At 39.8% G+C, this 24,323-nt stretch overlaps 1 protein-coding gene across 4 annotated transcripts in view; it reads right to left on the bottom strand.

The window, feature by feature from the left end:
* Nucleotides 1-24,323, bottom strand: part of TOM1 (target of myb1 membrane trafficking protein) — a 1,917,838-nt gene that overhangs the window by 563,136 nt on the left and 1,330,379 nt on the right. For all 4 annotated transcript variants that reach the window (XM_044068060.1, XM_044068069.1, XM_044068077.1 and 1 more), the window contains exon 11: nucleotides 19,633-19,762. In XM_044068060.1, coding sequence (XP_043923995.1) covers nucleotides 19,633-19,762 — 130 coding nt within the window. The remainder of the gene's footprint in view (nucleotides 1-19,632; nucleotides 19,763-24,323) is intronic.

Genomic DNA, 24,323 nt, shown 5'->3' with positions numbered 1-24,323 from the left:
AAACCTCATATCTCCTCCGCTTGAATATTATTCTGCTTGTATTGGTCCCACAATTTCCATTTATTTCTATGTAATTTGCTCCTTCACTTTCTAAGGATCCCACTTCTATTTTTCTTTTAACCCTGTTACAATATTCTATCCTTCAAATACAGCTGGTTTAGACTTTGATTTCCATTTTCTAGTAATTGCTTTTTTGGTAGCCACCAGAACTAAACTTAACAAGGACGTACTATGTCTAGGCAATTTAGATCCTGTGCCCAGGTCAACAGAATCATTTCTTTACTTACACACTGTAGGGAATTTTCAAAATCTGCCAACTCATTACACTGCCGAAACATATGCTTGCAGTTACCTCTTTCTACTCCATCGCACCTCCAACATTTGGCATCTACCTGAGAAAAAATTATTTGAGTCTGCTTGGGGTATAAAAATACCTGTGCAAATACTTTCAAGCAAAAATCTTAAATCTTCTAGTCTTTGTTGCATATGTGGGTGCCATTAATATGTCCTCCCATTATTCCCTTGTAAATTGCTTAAGCATTCTCTTCCCAAATTCTTCTAACTTCCTCTGATTGATTCTTTTAGTTACTGTGCAATATTTTATATGCCCTACTAATTAGCCCTCTTGTAACAAAAGCTTCTGTTCTACATTCAATTAGAAACTGTACCAGAGCAGTCTTTCACTTAGGATTACCCTATTCCTTTCTCTTTGCCTATACGCAGACATCAATCTCTGGTAGGGTAGACAATCCCTAGCCTGCAGTCCAAATGTCTTCTTGGCCTCATCCCATTCTATTACCTTTCACTCTCTAGCTAATTTCTCCAAATACATTGGTTCCCTTGCCAATTTTCACCAATAAATGATGCCCCACTAGTGCCTATTATCTGTACCCTGACTTGCAGTCATCCTCATCGGCAAAATCTCCTTTCTCCATTCTCATGGTGGCTTAGTTCTTAGAATGCTTTCTGCTACTTGATGAATACAATATTTTGTACAGATATTATTCTCCTTAAGGATCTGCATCCAAAATTCTGCTCTCTCTCCTTATCTCTTAAATTTCCTCCCACTTCATTATCATCCCTTTCCACTTTGAATTATAATCTTCTGCTGGTGGTATGCATATGAGCCTTGATTGTGTAGCTCTAAAATATTCCTCCAAATCAGGTAATACTATACCATCTTGTTCTAGTGGAAGGATCTACTTATCACACTTAACTCTTGATGTCTTCCTCCCAAAAAAATCCCTTCAAGCCTTTATTAATTTTAGTCCACATCTTCTCTGGTTGATAAAAATGTGTCTGACCTGTATGCAAAAATAAAAGCACTAAACATTTTCACTGCTTGTATCTTACTATCCCATATCCATAAACTAGAGCTTCCAGTTTCTCAGTTTTTGTATTATATTTGTTTAATCTCTTCCCACATATCCTTAGCTGCCATAAAAGAAGCTTGTTGAAGGTTGTGCGTTAGGCCCGGCAAGCCAGTACGTAAAAATCTACTGCCAATCATTAGCGGACCGGAGTTCTGCTGTGGCGACCCCTAACTGGGAAAAGCCGAAAGAAACAAACAAACCCCTAAATACTTCATCTTATATCTCCATACATATGGGTACTGCTGAATCAATTCATGTGTGGGTACACAAATTACAGTTATGTACTCATGTGTTGTCTGTTTTCATCCTTCCTCAATTGCTGGGTCTCTGTTCTGACCCTGGGACCTGTCCTCTGCCACTTGGCAGACTTTAGGCTCAGTTCTGTAGCTTGAGCTCCTCCCTTACCCATAATCTCCTAGTTACTTGCGAGTTACCTCAGATCGTGTGTGCCCTCAACTTATCCAAATTCAATGCCAAAAATGAAAAAGGGAGCCTGTAGTAATTTTTGGTTTAATAGCACAAAAGAAGAAAAGGTGGGAAACAGGAAAGAAATCACAGCAGGAAACTCTGCAGACCGCACATCAGAAACTAGTCAGGAATATCCCTTTGTCATACCAGGGTCCAGACAAAAAGGGATGGAGGAATGGTAGGTGGGAAGTTGAGGAAGGACAAAAGCAGACAACAAAGATGCTGAGTTACTGTGATTACATAACTATAATATCTGAGGTTATCTTTTTCACCTGCTTCTAAACGGATAGGACAGAGTGCCTAGCTAGAGTAATATTGAGTGGCCCTTACGGAAGGATATTCTGGAGCACTGTGGAGCCAAAAGCTGCCCTATTCCTAGATAATACATCCAACTTGTAAGAAGCTATAAAAGGTATGAGTGTTGGACTGTGTAGCAGCTGCGCAGATGTCATTTATAGGTGCTTTAGACCAGAAAACAGATGGTGTGGCCATCGACCTGGTGGATTGTGCTTTATGGTATTTTGGTAATGACAGGCCTTTGCTCCTGTGAATTATGGTGATACAATCAATAAGCCATCTGGCTAGTGCCACTTTTGATACTGTTGTGCCTAATTTAGCTTTAGAAAAAAGATATAAACAGTTGTTTCAACTTCCTAAAACCTTTAGTCCTGTGAAAGTGAAATCTGAGCTGTCTATGAACATATAGTAAATGAAGCATGTATTCCCCCTTGTTTGAGAATTTTGGAAAGAAGACTGGTAGGTTGATTAACAGGTTGAGGCTAGCTTCTGACACCACCTTAGGTAGAAAGGAAGAATTAGCCCAAAGTGAAACCCTGTACTTGTGAAAAATCAATTAAAGTGGTTGAGAAGAAAGTGCCTGGAGTTCAGATACTGTCTAGCTGAAACTTTCTTGAAAACCATACCAATTATTTCCTTGAATTTCTGAATCCCAAAATATAAAGCAAATAACAAAGGAGAAACAGGACACCCCTGCGTGTTTATTCTGTTCAGACACAACTTATTAGAGAGTAACCCTCCCACTTTAATTCTTCCCACCGATCCTTTCTATATCATCCTAATTAACCTTATTACTGTATCAGAGAGTGCAAATGCTTCGTGTCTCAATCACAAAATCCCAGCTTACTCTGTTGAATGCTTACAATACATCAAGACCCATCAACAACAGTGGTATTTTCTTACATTCTGCTTCCCTCTGGAACACTGCAGTTCTAGTAACACTGTTAAATGTATGCTGCCTCCCCATGACAAAATCATATTGATCCATATCTATCAATTTTGGCAACATATTTGACATTCTATTATCTAATACAGACAAACACTTTACAATCACGTTTTAAAATTGAAATGGGTCTATATGAAGCTGGCGCTGATGAGTCTTTACCATCTTTAGCTACTACAGCCACCACAGCTTTCTTCCAAGATGTTGGCCCTTCCCCTCCTTTTAAAACAATGTTAAACAAAATCTTCCGGATCTTTATCACCTTCTCTCTCAAGTTCCGGACTTTCACAGGCATACCATCTGTTCCTGGGGAATTTCCTGAAGACTGACTACATATCAAAGTTTTTAACTCATTTCCTTCTCTCTTAACTGTTAATTGATGAGCCTCATCTACCTCTAATCTTTGCATAATTAAGTCTTCCATACGTATTTTCCATTTGTGCTTTTACTGATTTCCATATTTCTCTACTCAAAAAATAAATCATGAAGTGTCTGAATTATCTGTAATATCTACATAGGATCTCTGGTTACTATTCTTGTTATACGTTTCCTAGGTTTGGTGACAACTCTTCTACTTTCTGCTGCCCAAGCTGTTGTACAAGCTGCTGTACTAAGTTTTTGCACTCCTGAGTTATTATAAAAAAATAGTTGCTTAGCAGCAATCTTTCTAAACTCATGCACATTACCCAAATACTCCCTTATTTTCTCTTTAGCACTGTGCAGTTGTGGCTCTTCTTGTTCTGTAAGACTCCCTTTGCCACTCAAAATAATTCCCATTAATTCTTATCATTCTCTCTTTCGTTTTTTTTCTACCCTGTTTTTAAACTCCTTCTTCATTTTACCCCACTCACTAGCTATAACTTCTGTAGAAACTTCTATCTACACAGTTAAGGCTCATATACATAACACAAGCAGAAAGTTGTAATTCAAAGCAGAAAGGGCAGATGACAAACCAGGGTGAAATCCATGAAAAAGGGAAAGAGTGGGATTTGGGGTGCAGATCCTTAAGGAGAACAACAGCCATACAGAAATATTATATTCTTAAGTAGCAGAAATTATTCAAAGAAAGAAGCCAGCATGAAAATGGAGAAAGGAGATTTTGCCAATAGGGATGGCTGCAATTAGGGGTACACAGAATAGGCAAGAGGGGGAAGGAATTTACTGGAGAAAACTGGCAAAGGAACCAAGGTATTGGGAGCAAATAAGAGAGGGAAAGGTAACAAAATAGGAAGAGGCCAAGAAGGCACTTGGACTGCAGGCTAGAAACAGCCTTCTCTATCAGGGATTGATATCACAGTACAGGCAAAGAGAAAGAACAGAGGAATTCTAAGTGAAAGATCTGCTCTGGTAGAGTTTTTAGTTGAATCTAGAACAGAAGCTGCTGTTAAAAAAGGGCCAATTAATGGCACATATAAAACATTGCATGATAACTCTAGGAATCAATCATGGGAGGTTAGAAAATAACCGAGAAGAGAGATTGGATAAGCAGTTCACAAAGAAATAATAGGAGGAGATATGTATGGCATAGGTATTTTTACACCCCTAGCAGACTACAAAGAATTTTTTCCTTGGGTAGATGCCAAATGTTGTAGGTATGGTGGGGAAGAAATGGGTAATTGGGAACATATGTTTTGGGAGTGTGATGAGTTGGCATACTTTAAATATTCCCTACAGAGTAGTCGTTCCGAAATATTGGATGAGCAAATGGATATAAATAAGGGATTTTATTTTTTGAGCTGGGATACAGGGTTTGAATTGCCTAGACATAGCATGGCCCTGTTAACCTTAATTCTGGTGACTGCCAAAAAACATTTACTAGAAAATGGAAATCAAAGTCTAAACCAATTATAATTATATTTGATTGAACATTATAACTGATAAAAGAACTGGAAGTGGGAAATTGATAAAGGGTAAGAGCAAATTGCATTGATAAAAATTGAAATTGTGGGAACAATACATGCAGAATATTGTTTTGGAGTGAGATTTCAGGGAAGGCAGGAACTGAGCAATTTACGTAATGATGGATTGAAGATAGTTATACAAAATATATGTGATATATAATGCTTGTAACTATAAACATGTTAATGTGGTTTGTTTTCTTTTATATGAATGTATTTTTGCCTAAGTCTTAACTGATAATTCAAAAAAGGTGTTGAAATTGATAAAAAGTTAAGGAATCTCCACAGAGAGTTAGGATTAGCTCACAGCAAAGAATAGTGCCTGATAAGTGGTCAGCACAGCTGAGAGGTGTCAGTCAATTTCTGACAGAAAAAGTAAACTTTGTGGAAAAGCTAGCAAACACCATCCTGGCAACTAAATTATAAGACTTATAGAAAAACTTCTCTAGCAAATTTCTTTGTATGACAAAAATACAATTTTACCCAGGAATTGTCTCAGGGAAGTCCAACAATAAGACCTAAGCTCTGAGGTAAATGTTCTCGTGACAAGTCACCAAAAAGATAGAGATGCACTAAAATAAATTAATCAGTGGAACAAAACACTTTTCTACTATATAAAAAAAAAAAAAAAAAAAAAAAAAAACGTATGGAAGGCAATCCTCAACAGGAAACTTATTTGTATGGCTTAGATGGAGAGCTAGCTGACTGAAGTACCAAAGCCTGTAGAAGAGTGCACACCTTGGTAGCAAGAAATTTCTGAAGATTTGGCACCCTAGTCTCTTGTTTTACTCTGCATCCCTTGTGAACATCGCTGGTTATGATGCATAGAAGGAGTCCTAAAAATATGGAAGCTGGACAGCTGGTCTAAACCTTGGCAGGATGTCTCATATTGCTTAATGCAGCTGCAACAGTGATCTAATGATGAGCATCTGTTATTCCCTTAATCAGGCCTACAGTGGAATATAATGTCCCCTTCAGCATGTATCTATCCAAGCCTACTACAAAGCTTGAAAACTACAGTATTTTTAAACAAAGAAAACCTATAGCATGACCTCATTAAGTTATACAGAGCATCTAAAAGCCCTACTACTTTAATCCATCACACAGACTCCAACAAATCATCTTTTTGGCCAGCAAAGCTATATATGATCTAGTCCTACTCAACTTCTTACATATACGTAAACCCCTTAAAAATACCAACACCCACTCTAAGGACCTTAATCTACATCATAACATCAGCAGCACCTATTGTGGGGACAGGCGTCTCTCACAATCAATCTCTAATGTACTGGATAAGTTCCCACTCCACATCAAACTAGCTTTCTACTCCTCTTTAGAAACTAACTGTGATGAGTGAAAGAGGATCCATAAATTCACTTTGACAGACTTCTCCAAACATTACAGATACAGGTAGAAAGTACAAGTAACTGCAGTGGCTAGGCTTGAAGATAAATTCAGTTCCAGCTTTTCCTTGGTCCCCCATACCAATTTCTCCCCCTACAGACATGCATATAGTGACAATCACATTTCTGCAAACATATACTCTACACATATACACACACACACACACACACACACACACACACACACACACAAACACATGCATACATACATATGTGTGTATATATATTTATTTACTTGCTGACATTTGTTTACTGGCACAGACTGACTGGGTAATAAATACCCATCTTCAGTAGGGACTTGGGGAGAAAAGCTGCAGGGAGCTAGATAAAACTAAATAAAACAGTAGTATAGATGTAATTAATAAAAAAGAATATAGACATAAAATCTGACATTGGAATACACAGGATACAATAAAGCAAGCGAAGACATCAGTGATGTAATAAAACATAAAAAGCTGACAAATATAGCAATCAGTAGATACAAAATTAATAGAAGTATAGTCTATTATGTTAGGAAATTAAAAAAAAAATTAAAAAAAGACATACAAGCCCCCCCTAAGAATGGGGAGAGAGCACATGTTGAAAGGTACAGATAGATAATACGGTGAGTGGCAAGTACGAATATGAAGTATTTATTATAGGTTCATAGGTTCATAGGTTTATACTAGGCTATCTGCCCTAAGGCATTTATAAGCCTAGCCCAAATTATTGTGGCTTACGCCACCCCTTATATGAAAAAATACTGTGCCCATTAGTTTGTTATGCCTCTGTCCAGCAGTGACCCAGAGATGATTCCCGGGGTAAACCTACGATCTCCCATCCACAGGTCTAGATTTCTCTTGAACAGAGTCAGCGAGGTGCTCTGCCTCACATGGACCGGGATTTTATTCCACAGCATAGGGAGTCTCTGAGTGATAAATCTATCCCTCCAGCACGTCCTATTTATATCCGTGCTAAGGTTTAAGTCGCTTGCTCTAGTGGTTTTGGTGGATTTGGATTTTTTGAGGTGGAGCATGCCCATTAATTCTGGGTTGGACATGGCCTTGTATGTCAGGCACATGTCACCTCTGAGCAGACGGTATGCGACTGAATAGAGCTGGAGTTTCTTCAATCTGGCAGCATATGACAGATTTTGGAGTCCCTTTATCCTTTTGGTGAGGAACTTTTGGGGTCTCTCCAATGGCTGCAGATGTCGGGTGAGATACATCCCGAATGGGGCATTGTACTCGATCATTGGTCTGATAAGTGAAGAGTACAGGGGAACAATGACCTCACTAGATCTGGATGTGAATCCCTTCATGATCAGGTGGGCAATGTAGAAGGTCTTGATCATAATGGTGAGATGAATGGTTGATGTAAATCATACAGGTGAGGTGCATGGGCACAGTCATGTGATAATGAGAAATTCTCTGAGACGACTTAAATACATGGAGGTTCTAATTGAATTTGGGAGAGAGATCCACATTTTGCCAATGGAGTCTGAGTACAGACTTTGCCCCATTGTTTTTTGGTTGATAGACTGCAAGCAGATTTTTGTCTTGAGAGTGCAGAGGGTGATTTGGGAAATGGTGATGAAGTACCGAGGAGAGAGAGAGAAAGGCAGGTAGAGGATTTATATAGTATTTTATGGGTTAGACGTTGTGTATGGGTCAGTTGATGTGGAAGGTCTAACCAGGAGAGAGCAAGCAACGCAGAGCTTTATGTGACAGGTTTGCTGTAAATCTAGCTATCTTATTAAAGCATTGCTCCAACTGTGATCTGAGAGAGATCTGGTTGTTAGTCAAAACAGATGAGCCATAGAGAAGATAGGGTAAAAGATACAAGTTACCTACTGTGATTCTTTTAGAAGGAGTAAGGATTTTTTTTTGTTCTATATAGCAGACCTAGCCTTTGATGAATTTTTATACAGTTTTGTATGTGAAGATCATACTTTAAGTTGTCATCTATGTTTAACTACTTTTATAGCTGTTTTGTTTAGAGATGTAATATGGAAGTTACTTTTAACAATGGTATGGGACTTACGAAAAAACTAATAGCAGTAGTAGTTTAGTCTTTCTGAGGTTGAGTAAAAGTTGGTTTTGATGTAGACACAGTTCAAGGAATTTTGAGCTGAAGGCATCTTGTATTATGGAATGTAGATGACAGATGAGTCATCTGCTTACTGAATAAGGCAAGCGTGTTGACAGCATGTATACAGGTTATTGGGGAAAATGTTGAAGAGCAGTGAACTGAGACTAGAGCTTGAGGAACACCTGTTTTAAAAGAGAAAAGGGGGGGGGGAGCAATCTGACAGACTGATATCTTTCATATGGGTAGTTTGAGAACCATAGAAGAGTTGATTTGGAATGGACATCTGAATCAGAATTTTCTCATGTGATACCATTGTGAAGGCTTTTGAGAGATCTGGAAAAAAAAAGAAGACATAAACTTACCATTAATAAGGCTGGAGACAAAGGGATCAGAAAATTTGAGGAGAGCTGTAGTGGTTTGATGGTCTTTGTCAGAAACATGCTGTGTTAAGGTTAGGAGATCATTTTGTAAGAAGTACTGAAGGAGTTGTTTATGAATGCACTTTTCCAGGACTTTTGAAAATGGGGTTAAGCATGGCAGTTGGCCTGAAGTTAGAGATTTCAGAAGAATTACATTCTTTATAACGGGTAATAATAAAGACCTTTTTTTTCAAAGAGCAGGGACGTGGAAGCCTTGAACAAAACTTTTGATGAGAACTGAGACTGGGTTTGCAATGCAGTCTGCAGCGAGCTGAAGGTACTCAGCAGGTTTTGTACATCTCATAACTATTCCAAGTTCACCAAGTCTTACAGCCATTCACTTCTTGACAATATCTTCTTTCTTGCTGCAACTCCTTTCTTGAGGAGGTCAGTACCAGTCAATCCTGGACTAAATTTACAGCTACACACCCAGTCATCTAGGATATGTTTATAGGAAGATAATGAGTCACACAGCTAACACTTGCAAGGGAAGTTTATTCCAGAGGTTTGGGAGGTTATAAACCTAGCCCTCCACTGTGTTTCATATATCTATTGGTGACAACTGACGCCCCTCATTCTTGTATTAGCATATTTACTGGACTTGTGGAGATACAGACAGCTCAAGGAAATATGGTCTTTACCGATGGGGCAACTGAGATATAGGTCTCACCTCAAAAGTCTACAAGATACTAAATAAAGGGAGAGAGCTTCCATCTTCTCTTGGTAGCTCAAGTACTTTAGGTCTGTGATTGTTCTGGTTACAGACCTTTAGGGTCTTTCTAATTGTTTGATATGTTTAATGAGATAAATCCAGAGGGGGTACTGTATTCGATAACTAGCCAGATCAATGCTTAACATAAGAAAGTTATTACCTCCTTAGACTTTGACGATATTTCTTACTTAACAACCACTACCTCTTAATGGTCAAAAGAGAGGGAGGTACCAAACCAAGTTCCTAGGTCCCTGACAACATTTTTGTTTTGTATTGCTGTTTTGAGGGGAGGGGACTGTCTAACAAAAGTGATGACATACACTTGTTAGCAATTAGTTAGAGCCCGTTTTGTAGTTCCCCAAAATTTTACTACGTAAAGTTCACTCTAGACTGCTTGGGTGCCACAGCGTGACTTAAACACAAGTTTGCAGTCTTCCACAGACTTTGTTAGCCAGAGGTCTTGCATCTTTGCTTGGAGACCTGAGAAGCAAATGCTAAAAAGGAGAGATCTCAGCACAAGCACTGAGAGATACTGCTGGTCACATTCACACTCTCCACTGACTGTCTTTCCATAGGTGAAGTAGTTGTAGCTAAACTCCAACAATACACATCCTCCAGTAGACAAGATGGGATCGACTGCTCACTCCCACCAGTCCCTGGCTAGCATCTCTAGCACAGACGTTCTCTCTCTCTCTCTGTCTCTCTCTCTCTCTATAAATATATATACCTGGATATACAGATTAAGCAGACACAGACATACACGTACTTATTTCAGTTTGTTAACCAGGTAAGTGGACTGGCCGTTAGACCCTTTTCAGTCATGACGCTGGCACAGTACTGCATTACAAATTATACAAGGTAGTGTGCTACAACTAATACAGGTATGCACAGATTAAGTTTTAATTTGCTTTTGAATGACTCCAAAGTGCTTTTCTGATTGATTTCAAAAGGCACTTTATTCCAGGTGGCTGGTCCTAGCTTGCAAAATGCTTTTTCTCTTGTGCAAGTTTTGAACTGTGGTCTTATGAGTTAGTCATTCTTCTTGACTTTCTCTCAGTGTGTAGTTAATTTGATTTATATGTAACCTTATTTTAAGAGGAGGCAGTGGCCCATTTGTAATGGTTTAGAAATGTGTGCGCAAAAGAGGAATGCTGCTCTTTTGGTTACTGGTAGTCATTTAATATTTTGTAAAAGCTGGTAGTGGTGTGTCTGGGTTTGGGTAAGAAAAGCAGAACAGCAGACCTTATTAATGGTGGTTTGTATTTTATGTGCGTTAGCAAAAGACTGGAAAGCTAGAAGAAGTCCATATTCTATTTTGGGAATTAGTACATTTTTCGTTGCATGGGTAAGAAGATGTGATGTAGCAAAGTTTCAAATGGTATATGTTCTTGTTTACAATGTTATTATTATTTTTTTAATTTCTTCAAGTCTTTTGGGTTTCTAATACCATGACAGGAATGGACCCCATTCCTAAGTCAAAATACAATTAAAGTTCATGAAATTAGTATTGTTTCAACTTTTGATATCAGCCAGAAGTGCTCTTCATAGCACCCACAATGTGCCCAGTAATGACTCCTTCTGCAATTCATATGGGGTTGCCTGCACTGGTAACGCATCTAAACACAATTGAAGATTTTATTTTATAAGACCCGTTGCTCCTACTACTACTGGAACTGTCTGGGTATATTTTTCCACATGGCTCTCATTTCTGTCTGCAGATCCTGACACCTTACTAAACATACTGCAAAATATTAAGATACAACCAAACACCCTAATACTGGGTGATTTCAACTACCCTACCATTAACTGGGAAAACTACTCATGTACCAACACCTTTGCCCAACGGTTCTTGGAATTCATAAACTCCAACGCCCTGGATCAACTAATCCTTAGTCCCACCAGGGGCTCCAATATCCTAGACCTGGTCATTACCAACATGGGAAATTGATGCTCCACACCTATGGTCACCACCTCATTGGTCAGGTCTGACCATAAGCTAAGCACCCTTGACATCCACATCCCACCCCCACCCCCCCAGTAAGGAAGCCTCTGTAAAAAAATTATCCAAAGCCAACTTCATGCTACTCAAGTCAGAAGTGACAAACTTCATGACACCCATGCAGATGGGACTTGAAAGTTCGACTGTTGAATCCTACACTAAGGCACTGTACGAGCACATCCACTCGTGCATGAATCGTGCCATCCCCAGTGGAACCAAGACGCTCTCCTCCAAAAAAAGGAAGACAATCTGGTGGTCCCTTGTAATAAACAAACTTTACAACAAATGGAAGAAACTGTTGCAGAAAAGAGGAAAATCCCAGGATGCAAAAAACTCCCTTACCAGCCTCAGTAAGAAGCTGAGATCCCTCATAAAATCCTCCAAAGCTAGTTATGAAAATAAAATTGGATACAAACACTAGAGGAACCAGGACACTCTCAACGGAGTAGCTGTTGTAAGCTGCCTTTTATTAGTTAAAAGCTAATAGCTTTTAACTAATAAAAGGCAGCTTAACTACTCGCTGAGAGTGTCCTCTAGTGTTTGTATCCAGTTTTTCTTCGTTTTTATAGAGGTTCATGAAAATAAAATTGCCAAAGATTCCAAAGACAACCACAAGGCAATCTATAGCTATGTCAAGAATCTAAATGGCAATGCTCAGAGCTACAACAGAATGGTATTAAATATACTGATCCCAAGGATATTGCCAGTATCCTGGCAGATTGATTCAGTGCAAACTTCACCCCCCTAAAGGGTCCATCTCAATACCGAAAGATTGCCAAATTCCGATAATAATGGCCACACAGGTAAAAAACACACTCTCCAAATCTAAAAATACAGCACCCATGGGACCGGACGACATCCCAGGCTGTGTACTACATAAATGACAAAATGAAATGGCACCTCACCTAAGTGTCATATTTAATCATAGCCTCACCTCAGGCTTCATGCCCACTGAGTGCCGCACAGCTACATTTATCCCACTCCACAAGGGGGGATCCACCTCGGATCCTGGGAACTACCGCCCCATCAGTCTGACAAGCCAAAACTGCAAGGCCATGAAATGTATTATCACGGTACTTATAAACAAAGACATTAGCAACCTTCCTGGCAACCTTCAAACACTGGACCCCATACAGTTTGGGTTTGTGAAGGGCCGATCTTGTCTCCTGAACCTGACTGACTTCTTCGAATCAGTCTCCAGAGCGGTGGACAAGGGTAAGGTGGTCCCACACAGCCTATCTGGACCTCACCAAGGCCTTCAACATCATCCCCCACTCTGGAATCATAGAAAAACTTACTAAGCTGGGCATTAATCCCTACGTCACTCGATGGGCTGCCAGCTGGCTTACTGATAGAATCCACACTGTAAAAGTGTAAAAGTAGTCGACTCCAAATACAGCTCCAGGCAAGTGACAAGTGGAGTACCTTAAGGTTCAGTCCTGGGACAGCTCTTGTTTGGCATCTACTTCTCTGAAGCACAGACCAACACTAAGGGACTTTGGCTAACAAAGTTTGCAGATGACTGCAAATTAGGAGCCATTATTGAATCCACAAATGATGTGAATATTCTACAAAAGGGCCTTACAGAAACAGATGCTTGGTGCCAGAGCCATGGGCTCATACTCAATGCCAAGAAATGTATAGTTATCCCCTTTGGGAAAAAAATATGTACCCGTGAATTACCACATAGGTGGCAGTACACTAAACACCGAAAGTGTGATAAGAGACTTAGGGACACAGGTGGACAGTGGTCACTTCTTCAATAACCACATCGCCACAACAGTCAGGAAATCCTTCTATGTGGCACACATCATCACTAAGGGCTTTTCATCCAGAAAAAAGGAGGTCATTGTCCCACTGTACTCATCCCTCATTAGACCCATTATAGAATACAACGCCCCTTTTGGTATGTACCTCTCAAGACATCTGCAAGAGCTGGAAATGCCACAGAAATACCTCACTAAAAGAATCACAGGCCTAAAGCAGATGCCTTATGCTGTCTGTCTAAAAAAACTCCACCTATACTCTGTTGCATATCGTCAGCTCAGAGCCGATCTCTGCTTAACATACAAGGCCATGTCAAACTCAGAGCTGTTGGACATGCTACACTTAAATAAATCCCAATCCCTCAGAGACGCATGCTCCAGGGATCTAAACCTTATCATCACAATGAACAAAACATGCTGGACGGATAGGTTCCCGACCCAGAGACTCCCCAGACTCTGGAATAGGCTGCCCATACATGTGAAGCAGAGCGCCTCTTTGGCCCTCTCCGTCAGGAACCTTGATGGTTGGATGGGAGATAAGAAATTCACCCCGGGGATCACATCAGTCGCCCTGTTAGACAGGGGTCCAGGGAAGTAAATACTGTGGGAAGAAAGAGCCGGGGAATTGTTATGGCTAGGCTTTTATAGGCCGTAGGGCCGATAGCCTAGTACCAACCTATGAACCCATCTTATGATTTTGTCTCCCTCTGAACGCAAACACTGTAGTCACTGAGTGTGGAGATTTCAATGACCAATGCTACTTTTGTCTTCTTTTCATGGACCAATATATTTGGTTTTCTAGCATCTATCTTTTGAACTGTTATCAATGGGTGATCCCATGTGATGCAGACTCCATCATTTTCTATGATGCTTTGTGGCTCATGTTTCCAGTCTTTTTCGGCCACTTCACTATCATAATGTTTGCACAATCCCCAGTGCAACAGTCTTGCATTTTATTATGCCTTTCAGTACACAGTCCTTCTACCATTAGTATGTCACAACCAGCAACGTGGTGTGCAACTGTTTCTATTTATGTTTTACAAAAACTTCATTTGTCTGTTTCTCCCACATGTTCAACGGACTTTGTAAACCAACGTGTACAAAGCCCACTGTCTTTTGCTGCCAATATTAACCTTTCATCTCTTGGTTTGAATTCATGTCTCCTTAACCATTCCTGCGTTTTTTCCTTATCAACATGAGGTTCTTCCAGACGTTTTCTAACCGTGCAACTATATTTATGCATTTTCCACATTTCTTGCCTTCTCATCTTCACCTAATATTCTCTATTTTGCTTTTTGGCACATTCAGTTGTTACCTGATTTTTATCTACTTCTGGTTTGATTTCCATTCCTGCTTGATGTCAATACGCTTCTGCTAGACTAAGCAGAGAAGTCATTTTAGATTTACTCTCCTTATGTTTCAAAATTTTCACTATGTTTGGGTCTTGTGAGGTCAGCAGAAAAGTGTGCAGTCCCACGACTGCAGATCTATACAACATAATCAATTTCAAGAAGGCCCTTTGTAACGGGGATTATATAATCTTGGTATGCACTGATTTTTATATATCATTTGGTGAGCATGAAGCATCCTTCTTATTTTCCTGTTTAATCTATCCAGCAAGTATATGTATGTTTCTTCTAATGACAGTGTAGGGATAAGGTTATTCCTAAGTATTTCTGCTCTGAAACTACTGATAAATTTATATCCATATATGCATATATATATATATATATATACACACACACACACACACACACATACAGTGGATATAAAAAGTGTACACACCCTGTTAAAATGCCAGGTTTTTGTGATATAAAGAATGAGACCACAATAAATCATTTCAAAACTTTTTCCACCTTTAATATGACCTATAACCTGTACAATTCAAATGAAAAACAAATCTGTTAGGGGAAAAAATATATAAAAAATAAAAAAACGTACAATAAGATGGTTGCATAAGTATGCACACCCTTAAACTAATACTTTGTTGAAACACCTTTTTATTTAATTACAGCATTCAGTCTTCTTGGGTAGGAGTCTATCAGCATGGCACATCTTGACTTGTCAACATTTGCCCACTCTTCCTTGCAAAAGTGCTCCAAATCTGTCACATTGCAAGGGCATCTCTTGTGCACAGCCCTCTACAGGTCACCCCACAGATTTTCTATTGGATTTAGGTCTGGGCTCTGGCTAGGCCATTCCAAAACTTTAATTTTCTTCTGGTGAAGCCATTCTTTTGTTGATTTGGATGTATGCTTGGGGTCACTGTCATGTTGAAAGGTGAAATTCCTCTTCATCTTCAGCTTTCTAGCAGACACCTGAAGGTTTTGGACCAAAAGTGACTGGTATATGGAACTGTTCATAATTCCCTCCACCTTGACTAAAGCCCCAGTTCCATCTGAAGAAAAGTAACCCCAAAGCATGATACTGGCACCACCATGCTTCACTGTTGGGATGGTGTTCTTTTTGTGATGTGAAGTGTTGTTTTTGCGCCAAACGTACCTTTTGGAATTGTGGCCAAAATGTTCAACCTTGGTCTCATCAGACCATAACACATTTTCCCAAATGCTTTTGGGAGACCTGATGTATTGTTTTGCAAATTTTAGCTGGGCCTGGATGTTTTTCTGTGTAAGAAAAGGCTTCCCTCTTACAACTCTACCCCATAGTCCAGACATATGGAGAATACCGGAGATTGTTGTCACATGTAGTACACAACCAGTACTTGCCAGAAATTCCTGCAGCTCCTTCAGTGTTGCTAAAGGTCTCTTGGCAGCCTCCCTGACCAGTTTTCGTCTTGGTCACCTGAAAGCAAAACAAAAAAAAAAAAAAAAAAAAAAAATTCCTGGATGTTTTTACAGGACGGCCCCCTGCACCCCTCACGTGGGGGGCTGCTACCCCCACACCCCCTGCTATTTAAATATAACAACTCCAAGATCGCACTACAGCGAGGAAAAGGGAAAATTTCCCATTCCTCGCTGTATGGAGATCTCCATTCAGAACGTTCGAAGTTTTAAAACTTCAATCATATGGTCTCGGCCATACGAAATTTGAAGTTTTAAAACTTCAATCATCTGAAGGGGACCCATATATTTATATATACACACACGTATATGTAGATATATTATATATATATATATATATATACACAAATACGCACACACATACACACACACACACACATATATATATATATATATATACATACATATATATATATATATGTGTGTGTGTGTGTGTGTGTGTGTGCGTTACGTAATTATATTAAAAATATATACATGCACAAGGACTCACAGAGACAGACACATATATGGACAGCAAAAGTAGCCAAGTCAGCTGGTATAGTATTGGAAGGTGGGAGGGTACTTGCATACAAAATGAAAATCTTACAGGCAAAGAAAAGAGAAAAAAATCACCCAAACACACCATGGTGTTTACCCTCCTTTAGGAATTCTCAACAATCTTCTGGCTTACATTCTCAAGCAGAATCTGACCCTGGAATGGTGCAGTGGGTCACTTAGAACAACCAGATAGATTTTTTTTTTACAGTAGAACAGCCTAAGTCAGGCCATCCTGCAGATACAGACTCCCAAATCTGCTGTACTAGTCACAATATATGCAATGTTAAAGACGAATAAAGCAGGCTTACTCAGTGAAGAAGTCCTCAATTGACTCCAGGTGATCAGAGTTTCATTACAGTCAGGATGCTAGAGAAGGCAGCTAGGGAGAGAGATGAGAGACAGCAGTTAATAACAACTTGTCTATCAAGTGGAGGTGCATCGCTGGGGCGTCCAGCTATTAGTACTCGACCTATGCAAAGACTGGAAGTGCACACTGATAATGGATTCAGTACAGGAGGCATTGCATTGTGCTTTTCAGTCAACAGGTGGCAGTGTTACAGCAGTATACACAAACCCTTCTAATCCTTGAAGGATGATGGTCATGGTCTCCGGGTACCTGCCTCCTTCTCCTAGTATCTTGTGTTACTAAAGGTCGGAAGGAATGAATGGAGCAATAGAAGCTAGCTGCTTAACTGATGTGGGGGGAAGTCAAGGCCAAAAAGAATGATTAAAAATTATACAGGTAGCAAAGTGACTATCTGCCTTCAAGGTTAACTGAATGTTTCTGCGGACACCTTCTCTTCACCTTAACACATGGGAAGAGAGGACATTTTTCAAGTGCTGGTCAGTAAGGAAGGTCTGGAAAATGTACATGCAGGAGAGACAGTTTAAGAATGTAAGACTTAATGTAGATGAAAATTAGATCCTGTTCCTACATCTGTCTTAGGATTGTCCTGGAGTTCCTGTTTGAAAGAAAAGTTAGCAAAGCTGTGGATTCTGAGCTGTTTTAGAACAATGATTTGACACAACAGTTTGTCTTGTGATGTCTGTTTGTCTAACACTGGTTCACTTTGGGGAGAAAGGGAGAACAACACAAACAGTACAAAACTAAGCCTTCTAAAGTACAGAATAAACCACATAAAAATTATTTCAGGCAGAACAGAAGGAAGGCTAATACAAGACTATATAAGAGGAGGTGCTGCTGGGTTCCATCTATAAAGCCAATTCTGTGCAGGGTGAAGATAACACAGTGGGAAAAAGACACCTCTAGAGAAGATTCATAAGTGAGGGGGAAGGGAGAAATATGGCTTCATTCTTTGTCTGACATGACTTACACAATGTCTCCACTGTAATGAAAGGCAGGGTAGGGATAAAACAACTCCAAAGAGGATTGTGGAGGCTTGAGGACCTCCAGAGAAAATGATGTACTCGGTATGAGAGTTAATGGAAGAATAAGAATATTTACTATTCTTTACTGTATATATTGCTTCTAGCATCTCATTGACAAAGGACTCTGAAGGCTAATGGTAAGGACCCCTCTTTCCACACAGTATAGAAGCTAGAGATTGGTATGACGGAACATTATTAGCATTGATGAGGAAGATGCCACGCTTCTACGTGATTAGGAAATGATACTGCATGAACTATAGTGAATGTTGGTCTCCCCAAACCATCTCAGTCATTCTCTAAGGTTTACTAAATAAGTCACAGAAATCCAGTGGTGGCAGAGGATGGTAAAAATTGTATAAACATGTGTTTGTGTGTGTGTGTGTAGTTGTGGTGACTGGTTCAGCCTTTACAAGTCAACAGTTAGGTGATATGAAGGGACTCAATCTGACTAGCTCAAGTTAATCAGGTGTTCTGTACTTCCTACTCATTCATGCTTTAAACCAATAGATACTTTCTTAACTATCTACATCATGCACCTCTTCCTATTCAAAAGTGTGATATTTAACATCTCGAGACGATTTAGCCTAATGCCAATCAAATGTGCTTTCAGAACACACACTGCTACATAAAAGCCAAGAGATGTAACAAACTTTTAAAAAGTTTGAGAAAAACAAATTAATACTATAAAAGGCCATATTTGCACTTCACAGATACTATGCCTATGCCTACTACCCATACCCCAAAGACTGAAAGGATGCAAACTACTGCTTTTAGAACTTCTCTGGAAAGAACTGTTGATTTTAAACTTAGCGTAGTTGACCCTGACATTCTGACAGTGTGAAGCAAAGTCTGTGGTCACAGACAATATACTAGGGGACAGCATCAACATTCATTACAAGTGTCTGTCAGTAAAATTCCTTCAAGGACTGAGATATGTCATGAGGTACTATTAAAATCAATAGGCCATTTCAAGACTGGCCAGTGAGACAGATACTCTGAGGAACACCATGCATCAATTTCTAACCTCTCCCAGATGGCTGCAACTACATTCCTCAGTGGTATGAGACTGGGGTGAATCACAACTAGATACCTGAGGGTTCACACAGGTCCCACCTCACAGTTTCTGATGCCATATTCCATTTTTTTATAAAAAGCCGAGGGTAGTAAGCATTCAAATCTGTACGTTAAAATGGTGCTAACTGGGGAAGGAGACACTGAGTAAGAAGGAACTGAGAAGTAAGTGTGGTCTGAAATGTACATCACAACCAACGTCAACCATACCTAAATGGGGTCTAAAAGGTACTTCATAACCAATGGCAACAATAACCAATTGCTGTTATCATTGAGTTAGTGTCCACCTCCCCAGTGGATTGCAATTATTACAGAAGTATAGGATATGACATATTACAAAAGAGAGCACTGCTCAGGTTTTCCATGCAGAAAGCCAATGCATTACCAAACCATGGGAACATAAGGAGTGGAACTACTGCAGGAAACAAATGACAAAGATACATCTAACAGTTTCACAAATGAATTACTTTTGGTGTAGATACTCACTTCTTTCGCTGTTCTGCCAAAGAACTGCTTCTGGATTGTGCAAACATATCAAACTCATCATTCCCTGCTTTTGGTTGCTGGCTGTTGTCTAGAGTTTTTAGAGCACTGCTTACACTGTCTGTACCGACATCTAGTAAAATAGAAAGAAAACATCACATGATTAGGAAAAAGAAGAGAAAAGTCTTCAAGTGCAATGAAGATCAGGTGATAAGACTTTTTCAAATGTACAAATTATTGGTACAGTAAGGTAGGTAGTCTATGAAGGACAAACACTGCACATAAAATAATTAGGAAGTGCAGGTACAGTGAAACACTACTGTACTCTGAGGGAGGGGCAAGCAAACAGGCAGTACCACATGAGTGTTCTGAAGCAATTATGAACACTGCCATGATTAGATTAAACATCCTTGTAAGGAAGCTGGTATCATAAGAAGGACATGGCAAATGGAGTGCTGAGAGAACAGAAAAAATAGGCCTTTGTTACCTCTCCCTCCTTATCGAATTCCTGGAAAGCAGGGCTATTCTCCAAAACAAAATGATGTGTAAAAGTGACAGTGCAGAACAAACAAGAAACCACTGATCAATAAAAGCTTAACTTGGTCACAATGAGGGTATGGAACTGCTGTTAAAACAGATGAATAACAGACTAAAGCATAGTGATTCATGTCCAATGATCCAGTTGGGTTCATTTAAAGGAAGTGGACAGATGAGGAAATACGTGAAACAAGATATAGTGCATGCAAAGATTCAAAGAGCAACTGCGAGAGTGAGTGAGTGAGTGAGTGAGTGAGTGAGTGAGTGAGTGAGTGAGTGAGTGTGTGTGTGTGTGTGTGTGTGTGTGTGTGTGTGTGTGTGTGTGTGTGTGTGTGTGCGTGTGTGCGTGTGCGTGTGTCAGGAGGAGAACATCTCCTTTACTATACCTAAGGTCTCTGATAGTCTAAATGAAAACTGTGTGTCTAAAGACCAGAACTCGGCAGATACTAGCAAATGTATAACACTTCAGACATGATTACTGTGTTTTACAGGTCTTCTGGTTTCAAACTTTTCAACATGTCCTTGGCCAACATCCCTGAAACACCAATATACAGTAGAGCTTTCTTAAGGTAACAGTTAGGTACTGAGCATGCTTAATGAGTGGTACATTTAGGAACCGTCTCACAAAGAACTAAAACATGATATATCATAAACACAGAAATCCAAGGGCAGTATTGCACACTAGTGGCCTGAACTACCAGAAGCAAAACACAGGGACTTACTAAGGCAGACATTTAGTTAAGGTACTTAGTTAAAATATTTGTGTGTATAGAAATATATCTAGACACACACACGCACACACACACACACACACACACACACACACACACACACACACACACACGCACAAGCATGCACACACACACACACACAATTTGTTCAAAATGCATTAACTATTTTACTCTCACAGCAGACTAGTTTTGTGTGACTTCTACGTTTTGCAACTGCTTTCTACACTCTTTTCAGCTGAGGTATAGTCACAATTTGTCAACCAGATTCTTATATCCTTAGACAAGGTACCAAATGCTTATCTCCTTATCACAACAAGGCATCCCAATATTTTAAAAGTACTAATCTGTCATTCACTCAATCTTCTATCAAACTATTTCTACAATTAAATCAATCTGTCTTCTGATTTCCTGAACTTTTACTCATAGGCAGAAGAGTCAAAAAAATCTCATGCACTGGCCAGTTTTTTTTTTCTTTTTTGTTCCTAATTGGCCTGTACTACATGATTAGAACCTTTGTAAGTACTCTGGAAGCAGACAAAATGGAAGTACGTCATACTGAAAATATTGCTCACACAGACGAACTGAAGGAACCTCCTGTGCAAACACCTGACACTGATGCAACCACAAGGAAAAAAAAACACCATCTAGGCAACCTGAGGCAGCAAGAGCATAACCCCAAGTAATCACCACCCAGGACTTGGGAGTCATGCAGGTGATTCTTAAAAACTGCTGAAATACAGAATACAAATGATGTTTCCTGTCCTCTTCAGAACTAAAGAGGCATGCACTAGTAGGCACACTTTGGCCTTTTTCCAAGGGCATGACAGTTGTTATGGTTGTTTTGTGAATCACTTTGGGCCTGTACTGAGACCTCTGTTGAGACAACTTTATGTCTGAACAGTGCTTTTTCTGGGTCAGAACATAAATGCTCTAAGACATGGTTTACCCTGATCATGTCCAGCATTCCACTCATCCTCTGTGATGGTTCTCCAACCAGGAGAAAACTAAGAGAAGTGTCCTCCCACAAGTAGTTGTACACTATACTAAGGACTGCAGTTGTTGGGCTAGTGTGGTCATTCCTCAGAGTGGACTGGCTGCTATGGGAACAGACAGGAAAGACTCGAGCTTGACAACCCTCCTTGGTCCAAGAAGACTGCCGCCTTCTTCCTAGGGGTTGACTCGATGAGGAAAATACAGAGGGATGGAGGAGGGTCACAGGGGCCATCAAACATTGTAAGGGGCCTGCTTCATCTTCTTGATGTCCTGAACCAGACCCTGAGAAGGAAAAACATATAACCACATTCCAAGAGTGGGCATCTGGGATGGCCTTTCTGCACTCTCCTTTAAGGAGACAGCTATAATCTTTCTCAGATAAGAGATGAGGCATGCAGTGCTGACAGCAGTCCTGGCTACTTCATCTGCTGTTTTAAGTAGAATGGGCTAGGCAGACCCTACTAAGGATGCAGTATAAATGCCATACTCTACAGTTGTCTCTTCCAAGTAAGGAAGAGAACAGTTTTTTTTCACAGACTGTACAAGTAAAACAACTGTAGATAAAACATATGAAACAAGTAATTAACAACTTGTAGATCAAAAGATATTTTGGCCAAACTTGTTAATAGACTGCGATGAGACTGTCTCACAGAAGACTAAACTTACACTGTCCAGAAATTAAAAAATGGAATATATTATCTAATGACTGGTGAGACACTAAGTCCACTTAAGGGCTAGACATTATAAATAATCTGCAGTTTTATGTGTTTAAGGACCCATACCCAGGTATTTCCAAGCAGCTAGGTTGAATCCTTGATGACAGGTTTCAAGGATAGGGTTAACTCAGAACTCCTTTATATTCAAGGTGGGCCAAAAGATAATTTTGTGAGGGATGAATAAAGGAAACTTGGCCACTGTAGAGTTGCTTTCATGAGCCTAGGCAGCTTAGGAAGACAGTGAAGAGTAGGTGGTGACTCACTCTCTCAGTGTGTTTTTAGAATATGGGCATCTTTCTTCTCAGATTCGACAGTGGTTGAGAAGTGAAAGGAAGAAATTGTCCAACTAGTACCTCAGAGTTAATTTTTCTCCCTACCATGCAGAGAATGAAGAAATATCATCCATCATGCATCTGTCTAATACCAAAGATGATGCTGGCTAAAGTACAGTGGGGTGAAATACATCATAAGCATTACCTAGAATGATTAACTTTACAACTAAAGGTCTAAGGATTAGAAATCACAATGTCCTGGGCCAGTGTGATGCACATAAACCTGGTGCACTATCTAGAAGTTTTTTTTAGAGCCACAATATTAAAAAGTGGTAGGGAAAAGTGACACATATGAACACATATCTAATTTTTCATCTGTAGAGCTGTACCTCATGAGGACTGTATCCATCACCCATGCACTGTAATTCTGTATGAAGTACAGAACTGGCAGTGTTCATACTGGGAGAATACTGTCTAACTGAGAAGTCCATCTCAATGCATCTACAGCATTCAAACACAGCTACTGTATGATATGGATGAATATAGACAAGCTCAAAAACGCAAAGCTGGAATCAAATGGCAGCTCAGTAAATCCACGAGGCAGTATGCATCCCCTTGAAGGTGAACTGCCACTACACCATTCTGCACTGCCAGCATCCAGTACTGTATCTGCAATGCTTCCTTGTAAGGGAAGAAAAAACTCACCCCAAATTATACGGAAAGCTACCACAATACAATATGCTGTCTGATCTGATCAGGAGGAGCTCCCAATTAACAAAATTTGGGCTTAAAGATCCTAAAGCAATGTTCATACGACCTGTAGCTTGATGTTAAAACTCCTTTTCCATAAACCACCAGACACTTTGGGTTGAAAACCCAAAGTACACTCACCATCTTTTTACAAAGGCATTCAAATTCAGTTCCTATCTTGGAGGTAAAGAAAGGAATAGAAGTTCACCCGTATGTGAAGTAGAAAGCACCACCAAATCAGGGCATGCTAAATAATGGTTCAATACTAGGGTCAGAAAACCTGCGAGACACTTCACTGTAGGGCACTTAAGTGAGAATGGAGAGAGAGAGAGACTACATAAAGCTTAGCAGATGAAGTGAGAAGTACGACTGGATTCTGGACTGCTGGTATAAGAAGTCAATCAAGGAAGTCAGTTCTTGAACTCTGTCTAATACATAAAGATCCTTCAGTACACAATAATTCATGATGGCCCTGAGCAATAGGGTGATAACTACTGGGACAATTTATCCTAATTTAGGTTCATAGGTATATACACTAGGTAAACAGCTACCAGGGCCTTGATAAGTCTAGCCATGCAACCCAACCCAACCCAACTCTATTCCTATTTATCATGGGCATTTACTAGGAGGGGGTATGTTAGTTAGGAGGTTTCTAGATGTTATGGGGGGTACATTAGTTTGGCCACTACAGTCTG

Source organism: Protopterus annectens, chromosome 1.part0 (assembly GCF_019279795.1).
Source record: "Protopterus annectens isolate FY-2018-M chromosome 1.part0, PAN1.0, whole genome shotgun sequence".
NCBI lineage: Eukaryota > Metazoa > Chordata > Ceratodontiformes > Protopteridae > Protopterus > Protopterus annectens.
This window is presented reverse-complemented; position numbering and strand designations above follow the sequence as displayed.